Here is an 11,535-nt window from a genome sequence, read left to right on the forward strand (position 1 = left end):
TTCCTTCCTTCCTTCCTTCCTTCCTTCCTCCCTGCCTCCCTCCCTCCCTCCCTCTCTCCCTTCCTCCCTCTCTCTCTCTTTCCCTCCCTCATTATTTATTTTTCTTTTACTGAAATAGATTTGTTCAACTGTTTTGACCCTGACTTTTTCTAAAAGCAAGATTACTATATTCTTAACAACATACAAAGTTTCCTTTCTTTCTAACCCTTTTGTTTCATTTACTTTCGAATAATCGTTCTAAGAGGTGTGAGATGATATTCCTTTGTGTGCATGTTGGACATTTATTTGTCTATTTAGATCCTCTGTCCATAAAATCACATTGTTCTGTTATTGAGTTTAAGAGTTCTTTATATATTTTTGCATATTAACTCCTTGTCAGATGTATGATGTGCTAGTGTCTTCTTCCATGCAGTCGAGTAACTTTTCATTTTGATCACATGGTTTTCACTTCAAATGAGCTTTTGTTAGCTTCCCATTTAGTTTTCCTTTTGTCTTCCTTGCTGCTATAACTAAGTCCTCAAAAATTAAGTCCTAGTGATGTAGAGTATATGATCTGTTTTTCCTTTTTAATATTTGTAATTTTTCTGTTACATCAAGGACTTTTATGCCATTTTGAGTTAATTTTTGTGTATGGCCTTAATTACCTATTTTTATTTTGCATGTGACTATCCAGATTTCCTAACACAATATATTGAAGATATATGTTGTTTTCTCCATTGTTTGTTTTTGTCTTTGTTGAAAATTAGTAGTCCATGCATGTATGGTTTATTTCTGGACTGACAAATCTTTTCCTTTGATCTGTGTGTCTTTTATTAAAAAAAAAAAATTACAATACAATACTATTTTGATTATTGTCATTTTAATAGTATTTGAAGTTAGAGAATATGATACCTTCAAGTTGGTTCTCATTTTTAAGTGTTTTAAGAAACAATTGGTATGCAATTAGCTACTGCTTAATTTTGAAGTGGTATCTAAAAAGTGATATGTAGAAAGTATGTAAAAAGCCTACACCCCCCCCACAGCTTACCGATTTGTAAACAGCTACCATTACTATAGTACATTTGTTGCCATTGGTGAACCATTATTGTTATTTTAATTTCTCTAAAGTTCATTGTTTACATTACAGTTCACACTTTGCATTGTACAGTCCTATGAATTTTGACAAATGAATTTGTCACCTACCCACCCATCTTAGATTGATGTTGCCATCCTAAAAATGTTCCATGTTCCATATATTCATCACTAACTTCTTCCCAAAGTCCTTGGAAAACATATTTTCAATCATTTTCCCTTTCCAGAAGGGCATATACTTGTAAACTTAGATTGTGTAGGTAGCCTTTTCAGACTGGCATCTTTCACTTTTAGGTTTCTTTCATTTTATGCCTTAATAGCTCATTTATTTGTATTGCTTAATAATAATTTTGTTAAATGCATTTACCACAGGATGTTGATCAATTTTTTAAATTAAATGTTTGAAAGTATCTGTTTTATGTCTTTTAAGTCACTAATTTCTCTTATAATTGAAAGTATTTTCTATGTAATTTTTGGTCATTTTTTTCATATCAAGTAAATTTTGAAATTTGATGTATTTTTTTAAAATAAAAGTTTTAATGTATATTTTAATTTTTTCCTTTTATTGACATATGCATGGATTTTAAAATATTTTAATCATTTTAAAGTATATTCACTTCTATGTTTTGCTTATGATAAAATTTTGCTTTTTATATTTGTACATAGAGGTAGATTACAAAGCAAACTAGTACATAGATAAATTGTTTCATATTTAGCATCTAAAACAAGAGCAAACTTGACCCCTAAATTCTCAGACTATAATTTATCACTGATATTGAATGCATACACTTTCCTTTCTATTTCTACAAACTCTTTCGTGAATGAAAGGTGATTGATGTTTTCATGATTCCTGATGTCTGAGTTATATGTCACAGTTATTTAGGTCTAGCTATAATTTTCTGTAACTTGGGTATATGCCCTGTTTTATGGCCTGGTTCTAAAGTTCAGTTAGCTCTGTAACAATGAACAAGTTCTTAACATCTTGTTTACTTATCTAAAATGAGAATAAAAATAGGGTTGTATTTGAATTAAATGTGGCAAATCAGGTAGTATGTTTAACACAGAATTTACTGCATAACAAGTACAATTTTGTTACTGAATATTTCTTGATTTATAAATATCAAGTATGACGATACTTTTCTCAATTCCTTGAAGACATGTTTTTTGTTTTTTGGGGTTTTTTTGGTTTGTTTGTTTTTTTTTGCCTTGTCTCAGTAATGTATTTCTCTACCTATTGGTACACCAAAGATACTCTACACAGGAATTTGAGTGATTTCTTTGCATTCTACCTCAAGACATATATGTTTGAAAATACATACTCCAAATAATATATCAAGTTAAACCCTTGAGAGATTTCTTTGAGTACTATAACAATGATTGTATTATGTTGTATCTTTTTGTGTAATTCTCTACAGTGAGCATTTGGTACATAGTCTCTGTAAGTTTAATATGTTTCTGAAAACAAAGGGAATATAGAAAGATCCCATCATAGATTAGAACTGACGCTTTGTTTCTTTAAAATATTGTAATTACTTCTTCAATATATTGGAGCTTAAGTTCATTCCTGACAGATGGTTATAAAATGATGAGTGAAAAGCACTAATTTAACATATTTAAGCTACCGTGGAAAATTAACAAATTTGTAAAATTGAAAAACTCATTTCCTAATTCGAATTAGGCAAGGCTGCAAGAATTTTCATTTACTAATATAAAACAAATTAAAGGGATAAAAAAAATCTCAAGGGCAGTGAAAACAATCACATTAAAAGATGATTTTCATAATGTTAACTATTTAATGATTAAAACCTTTTTCACTATTCTCTTTAGTTTTAAAATGAGAACAATATTTCTCTATTATTAATAAGTAAAATAATCTGTGATAGTAATTATTGTTTAGAATTTAACCAAAACACTTACAAAATTACAATTGATATGAAATGATATTTTTGCTTTTAAATTAAAATGTATAAGATGCTTCAGTAGCATTATAATTCAGGTATTTAACATACAGCAATTTCTTCAAATTTTTTTTCTTTCTGTACAGCTTTTTCTTTTTAAATATTCTTGCAACAGTTGCTGCTTTGCTAATCTAGAAGCACATAGAAATGAACAACAGTGAATCAGATGCTGTATATCTGAGTAAAGAATGTTTAAAATGTTAATATAATCACTGAAACAATTCTTAAGGATAAAGGATTTCTTTTGTTTGATTTGGTTACTAACTTCTTTTTGTCTTGTGACTAAGAATCCAAAAAAAATATTTTGTTGTTTCTCTTTACAGAAAGCTGACCTTGCTGTTGCTCCACTGGCTATTACCTATGTTCGAGAGAAGGTCATCGACTTTTCCAAGCCCTTTATGACACTTGGAATAAGTATTTTGTACCGCAAGCCCAATGGTACAAACCCAGGCGTCTTCTCCTTCCTGAATCCTCTCTCCCCTGATATCTGGATGTATATTCTGCTGGCTTACTTGGGTGTCAGTTGTGTGCTCTTTGTCATAGCCAGGTAACATGCTCACTTTTGTGATTTTTTTGGCAATTGTTACCTCCTTTTTCTAACTAATAATTGTCAAAAGTCACAATCAACTTTACTTTTCTTTTTCTTTATTACCCATGGGGTGCTAAGGATAATAAGCTTTTAAAAGTAATATAACTTATTATACTGCACTAAGATGCCTTTTTTGGGCTGAAAGCATGCTGGTTGTGTCAGTAAGCTATCAGGGTGTTAGAACTTATTATGCCTGATAGGAATCTAAAAATAGTCTGAATTACTATGATATATCAATTATTTTCTCATTTTGAACCAGACAGCAAAAATAGTATGCTTTAGTAACTCAAAGATTTCATATAAACCTATAAATCTCAAAATTTTTTTTAAAGTTTAATTATTTATACACACAAGAACTGGGGTATAGGGCAGAGGTGTGGGAGGTGAGAGGATTCACCAGAGACAGAGTGGGGAGCAGAACAGGAAGATTGAGGAAGTACACTGCTGAGGGGAGCAGTAAGTGAGACAGGAGAGGTCTGCCTGGCCATATGTGTCATCTCCTGTGCCTGGGAATTGAACCCTTACTTCAGTGACTTTGGATTGCTCCACAGGGCTGTTCTTTAACTCATTGTACCACTTGGGAGGGCCCTCAAAGATTTTTAAAGTAATTTAAATTGTTTTAATAAATCATAAGAAAAACAAATTGGTAAAATTTAAAGGGTTTTTTTTTTTAGCAAAACAAAGGTTAATTGAAAATAAACATTTCAAGCATAAAAATCCTACCATATTTTTCTATATAAAATTGGTCATTTCTCCACAGAATTAATATATTGCCACTTAAATATGCCTTATTTTCATTATCACACAGTAATCATAGGATCAGAAATTCAGATGCTAATAGGAAAATACATAGTTTATAGTAGCCTTTAAAGTTTGTGTGACCTATCTTGATCTTGTCACTTCCTTGTTACTCTGGAGTAGAAATTTGTAATTATGTTTAATTTGTTTCTCACTATCAAATTTTTGAATATATAGATCAATTCAACATGCATGGTTTATTTTTTCCTTAAGGTGATTAAAACTATCCCTCATGACTCAGAGCTCTGTCACCTTGGTGACTCTGAAAGTTACATATTCTTTATAGTGATTGAATTTTTATATTCCTTAACTTATAAAATGTTTTCTTTAAATCAAAATGAATTCGATATTTACATATAATTGTTTGATGTTGATAATTATACTTACAATGAATTACTATATAAATTTTCCCTCTCATCAGAATTAAATATCAGATATACAGGGCCTATGTATTAGTTATATTATAAAGTTTAGTCTGATCATTGTATTGCTAAAGATATTTGTCATTTCTTAAGCTATTCCTTTTTCAATGAAGACATCTATTTTTCCTAATAATAATTTAGCTAATTATAAAAGTATAATTATACAGTATATTTTGATATATTTGCATTTTTACAGTTATATAGATATGTTTATATATTTATACATAAATGTCATACAGCTTTAGAATTTTCTACCTAACTGACTCAGTATTAACACTTAAGTCCTTCAGACAATTATTATTTTTATTTGGTCAAAACTTTGTATATTGGAACCATATATACTTATAACATTTGTAGCTTTATAGTAAATTATTTTAAAATCATTATTTGAGATTTATAGTTTTATCCCAATAGTGAGAATTTAGAGTACAAATTTCATAAACTTTTAACTCCAGCTTTTCTCCTATCTTGTGGAGACATCTCAATATTAAGTAAGTTTGAAACAATTATATTTTATACTGATTAAAAGAAGCTATTCTATTTCACATTAATTGAAAAATTATTTCAAGGATTATAGCTTAAATAATTCAATAATTATATAAGCATGCTACATCTTGTCCTTAGGACAAACAGAAATATCAATACTCCAGAATTTAGAAAAAGCCTTTACTATCTTCAGGTACACCAGATCCTTTTCAATCAAATTAACAAAATTCCCAGGAAAAATATAAATAAAACCTTGAGGAAAGGTTCTGAAATAATTTTGAGACAACTCTGTGAATGTAGTCAAATTAAAGTAAGTGTAATAGAAAGTTCCATGGAAAATTAAACAGAGACCATCCTGGTTATTGCAAGGTTGTATTAGGAATGTTCTATAGTCATAATTTTCCAATGCAGGTATTTTGAAATCAGATTCAAACACAAATACTAAAAAATCTGGATTATTTTCCAGTTTAAAATTAGGTTGCAAATAGGACATCGTGTATGATAATATATTTATTTAGCTTTTACACTATTTCATTTATGTTTTGATAAATTATCAAATAATATTATAGATTATTGCTATAAAATTATAACCTGCATTAATTTTTCATGAAAAGACTATGTCTTTGCATTTTAGAACATAATCGTAGCTGGTGTGCCATTTTATATTACTTTTAAATTTTGAAATGTTGCTGATATATTAGTTATTAATTGAACACATTTTAAAATAATTCTATTTCTATATTTTATTCAATATTATTAAAAAGCCATATAAAATAGTCTTAAAAATAGGTGCAGTCTTAATTTATGGAAAATTAACAGATACCCTCTTAAATAAAAATATTAAGTTATTTATTAAGTAATAAGACTGCTAGTTATTCTTAGTATAGTGATGTATAACATAAAATATCAATCTTTTACAGTTCTTAGATATTTATATAATTTTCAAGATCATTAAAATTCTGTATAAATATTGTCAATTAAAAATCACACCAAAACTTAGATTACAGGAACAATTCTTAAATAGCCTATATAAAAATTAAAATTGACATAAAATATTGAATTTGAAGAATTAAAATTCATTTTGACATGGTGTTGAACTCTTACTGCCATAAGAAAAATTCATGATGTAAATAAAAACAAAATGTCCAAGTTGAAACTGTACAATTTATCTAATTTCAATGGCATGTTAATATTTGCTATTAATTCAAAATAATTATAGCATTTTGATTTTATATATTAAGATCATCGTATGCTATAGCAAGATCACTAATGAACTTTACATTACTGATATTAAAGTAAATATGCCATTTTATTTATCCTTATGTATACTTTGTCTCTTAATGATTCTGGAAGGGAAAAAAAAAGACAAATGACATTAAGTTATCAAGAATGTGTTTCATTCCTATTGAAGATCATATTTAAAAGTTCTAAAATATCAATTCAATATCAAAATTCATACTTTTGGTCAGCAACTGGTATTGTTCATATTACTATTTTTAAAATTAATATTCTATATTTTTCTAGGTACAAAGCAAAATTTTTATTTTCTTTTTTTCCACTTTGGGTTAATTTTTTCATGAATCACTCACTTGATAAGTCGAGTATCAGTTGCACATATACTAAACACTGGATAATTAGGATTTCTTAAAAGTATTAAAAATATCCATGATCTATTAGTGTATTAAGTAAATGTCTATGAAGTTCATGTAAAGTTCTAGGTATTTTATCAGAGCTTAGTTCGAAAAACAAACATGGCTGGATGTATTCTTTTCATTCTTAAATTTGCAATCGCTGCATTTATCTGCTAATAATTATATATTGACCTTGAATAAAACTCAGTTATTTGTAGTTATCTTAGTTTCATAAATATTATGTTTTAGATACATTTTCCTTCAAATATATCTTAGTTCACTTATAAGAAATTATAACTATAAAAGAAATAACTATGAAGAAAATGTTATTTGGATTCTAGATTTGAGAAATTGAATATCTGCAATATAACAGTATTAACAATAATTTTACCATAAATTACGTATTGATACAATTTTAGAATTTTTAAAAATGGATTAAGATAGGTTATGATTATGGATTTTTTAAAATATTGATTTATAAGAATGGCTATCTTAAAAATATTTGACAAATGTGCTGATTTTTTAACTGCTGTCAAAGAGATATGTGGTATATATGAAAATCACTTGATTGTCTCCTGGGTGTAGAATTTAAACTCTTGCAAACAGTCACATTATTTGTAGCATAATGACATAACCAGCATGCTTTTCTGAATTAGCTGAACATTCTTATTAAAAAGTAAAAATAACACTGAGCTACTATATTCTAGACATAGGATGGCCTTAGCAGAGGTATTCTGACAATAACTTTTTTCTGACAGAGTACTAGAAAGAAATCTGTCCATGATGGACTTCTTAATCATTTCTATCACTAAACCTTTTCCTTTCTCTTTCTACTCTTGTTTTCCTTTTACCTAGGTATATTAGTATAGAGATGGCCATTAGTCATATAAAATAGTCTGGTTAGGTAACCAACCCTTTATGCTAATAATAGTAGTCCTTTTTCACCTTGCTTCAAATATTTCTTTTGTTAAAAAAAAAAAAGAAAAGAATGATATAATAGAGTCCACTTCTAAAGGAAGACAGTTTAAATTCCCATGATATATATATATATATATATATATATATATTTGTTAAACCATTGTTGTCTCTGAGACAATCAAATATGTTCTGATTTTAGCATGCAAATCTTTGTCTAGGACTTAATATCTTTTTTATAGAGGTGAATTACTGAAGATCAGACTTAAAAGAAGGTAATAAGGAAACACACATTTCCTTCCAACAGGATTGATGTAATTTTAAAAATTGTTCAGTAAGCATTTGAGAGTTTTGCATTCTTACTGAGATTGTAATTGTTAAAAAGAAAAAAAAACTCTAGAGATGAAAATTATCACTATAATGAAAATTCTTAGTTTTCTTAAATGAATAAACTAATAATATACAGGAAAAAGTAAAAAATATAAACAACATTGACTAACCTGGTGTTTTAGCAAACATAGTAAATAAAAAATGGACAGTATGTTAAGTGCGTAACATTTTTCTATTGAAGTGAATATCAGAATTTATTATACGGTTTTGAGATGAGTTACTTTGTGTGATGGTCTTTGGATACTGGATTATTTATTGATTAGGTAGCAGGAATGGTTTCATAATCTGTTCAGGGATTTATTGTTACAAGTCTGTTTAACATGTGTTTTGGCTCTTAAGTGGTCTGGAGTCACAGGCTGACAAACTGTTGCCTTACTGAGTCCATATACTTGTAAAATTTTTGTTATCTCTCTTGGCACCCAGAGGTAATAAGATGTTCAAATCATAGTGTTTTTGAAGATGTAAGAGTTTAGAAAGCCAGGTCCAAAGTACTTGAATTAACAACTTTGATCTTTGTTACTGACTAGTGTGCAATAGCTTTTATATTCCTGTCACAATGATGGGTGACATTTAATGTACAATGAAGGGCAACAATGAATTATTATGCACTTGGAAATGGATAACTGTTTTGGCGAGATGTTCAATTTTAAACTAATCTGCTGTCAAAAGACTGTTGTCACATTGAAATGAAATGCCAATTTTGTTGTGTGCCTTTGCCACCAGCTTACCTACCTCTTACTATAAAAACTTTACAATTTTACCCTTATAATTTTAGATACATTTTGCTTTAATATTTTAGTCATTTTTTTTTCACTCAAATTAATCACAGGGGATTCATTACTGTTATTTACTGCTATTCCTCATCCCATATAACATTTTTCTTTGATTAATGAAAATTTAGTTTGAAATAGTGTGGTTTTGCTAACATGATTTAGATACATGTGAAAAAGATTACAAAACTTGTTATATTAACAAATACCTCAAATATGGACCATAAAGTTAATATTGATTCAAACTGAATGTACTTTAAACTGGATGAGGAGTTTTTTAATTTTTTTTTTTTGGTAAATTCACAATAAAATAATATATCCTTTTTTCTTATTAATGATTCCAATAATATTGACCTTTACAAAGTACACCTGGAGTCACTAACAGGTTATATATATATATATATATATATATATAGGTTATATATATAATATATATATATATATTATATTAATTTGTATAAGTAATGGACCCAAGTCAATTCAAATGAAATTAAATCAAGTGCTTGTTTTTAGCTAGGATAAATATGGTCTCTAAATAATGGAGGCAATAAAAATTTTGACTGATAAACTGCATAGGATAAAGAAGAGTTGTCATAAGAGAAAACAGGCATATGGTTTACTTATTAATTTTATAACTCTAGACATAAGAATAAAAACTTAGAAAAGTAAGACTGGGATTCAAAACTAAAGTGCTTTGGTATATAGTCATCTGAAATCAAATGCTTGTCAGCATTTTTAATAGTAACTTGCTTAAGTATCTTTTAGAAACTTCTACATCTCCAAGTTTTCATTTATTTTTTTTTATTATTAGCATAAAATTGGTGGTAATAAAATAATAGAAATTTGATAGCCCTCTCCTATGAGTAAATTATCTCTGCATCTCTCCTAGCCTCCACCAACAGATTTGAATTCAAAGATGCCTAGACAAAAAACAAAACAAAACAAAACAAAAAAAGCTGCCTGTCTAGACATTGCAAATGTGTTTACTAATGAATATTGTAGCCAATGAGCACTTGAGAACTTTGCTCAACCTATGATGACTTTTTTCTATTTAAAAGTTCCACATTGTGTCTAGTTCAGTGACTCATAGAAACTAATTTTAATAAATCAGTGTATAGAGTTATCTTAGGAAACTGATGGTACTAAAACAATATAGATTATTTATTATTGTTTGCTACTAAATGGAACATCTGTTTTTGTTTTTTTTTCTCCCCCCTTCCCTATCAAGTGGGAATAATAAAGTTACCTCCATCATAAGCTTTTCCTGGAGGAAAAAAATAATACCTTTAATATTATTATAGAGCAGGTGTCCACAAGCTATATAGGCTCTGGACTAAATATAGCCTGATAGATCGGTTTTTAATGAATCCTTCAAGAAATACAAACTTCTCTCTCACTCTCTCTCTCTCATTTTCCACACACACATACACCTCCAATGATGAGAAGCAGTGCTCCTAATGAAATTGCTTTTTTCTTTGAAAGATATGGAAGTGGGGTTTACGTCATATTTGGCAGTTACCACCATGTCTTTTATGTTTCTGGCTAGCTAATTCAAATTAAACTAATGGGATATGTACAGAACTGTGAATAATTTCTTTTCCTTTTTTTTTCCTGAACCATAAGAAAAAATTCATGAGGTTAACTATTAAAGATCAGCAAGATAAAGAAAACCAAGCACTTTTCCCAAAGTAATAGACTTAACTTTCCATATTTCACATTCTAGGTAGCTATTTCCATTGCAGCAGAGTTCTGTGAATCGCTTTAAAATAAATCATCTCTCCAGCTTGTTTTGTCTGTGTTAACTCTCAAAGAAAAACCGCTCTTCTGTTTTTCCATAGCCATCAGGAAAATAGTCCCTTAGATTTACTGAGTTTTCCTCAGTCACCTAAGAAAGATTTTCATAGTCTGAAACTATGCAAGGCAAGTTAAGATTTTTTTTTGTATTTTCTTTATGAAATATTTCAATGTATAGTGTCTAGTTAAGTGAGGCCAAAGCCTCATGTAAACATTCACCTTGAAACAGTAGAACCTGTGAAGGAAATTGGTGAAACAAAAATAACAAAAAAGTAATGTTTACTAGTTTGTTTTTTCCCCCATATAATTTTGTTCAGTGTTTGGAGAGTACCTATGTAAAGGCCTTTGTGTTGAAAATGAGAGAAGTAGGTCAGGTTTTTCTTAAATGATAGTGTGACAACTAGGTTAGTAACATTTTTACCTATCCTTCTGCTATAGATTCCTGTAAGAATTCATTTTTGTACTAAGATGGTGGGTCATGTCGAGGAAGTTATTGAGAAAAAAATGAAAGAAAATTAATACAAAATGCAAGTCAGCAACGGAGGTTAAATCTGAGAACCACATAGAAATTTCTTTGGTTCTTTTTTTAGTAATTGTTTTTATACTTTCATTAAGTGATGACTAGAAGTATATTACCCTTTCATACTCTTCATCAATTAGAGATGCTTTATCTTTAATGTTATTATGCTTTCTTAGTTAAAATTTATTTTA

General features: G+C 28.7%; 1 protein-coding gene across 2 annotated transcripts in view; it reads left to right on the forward strand.

Annotated features, from left to right (window-relative positions):
- GRIK2 (glutamate receptor, ionotropic, kainate 2) overlaps positions 1-11,535 on the forward strand; it is a 567,868-nt gene that overhangs the window by 434,612 nt on the left and 121,721 nt on the right. For both annotated transcript variants that reach the window (XM_004673729.2, XM_012722222.1), the window contains one exon: positions 3,353-3,576. In XM_004673729.2, the coding sequence (XP_004673786.1) occupies positions 3,353-3,576 (224 nt within the window). The remainder of the gene's footprint in view (positions 1-3,352; positions 3,577-11,535) is intronic.

The sequence above is a fragment of the Condylura cristata genome, unplaced genomic scaffold (genome assembly GCF_000260355.1).
Source record: "Condylura cristata isolate star-nosed mole 26May11 unplaced genomic scaffold, ConCri1.0 scaffold00001, whole genome shotgun sequence".
Taxonomy (NCBI): Eukaryota; Metazoa; Chordata; class Mammalia; order Eulipotyphla; family Talpidae; genus Condylura; species Condylura cristata.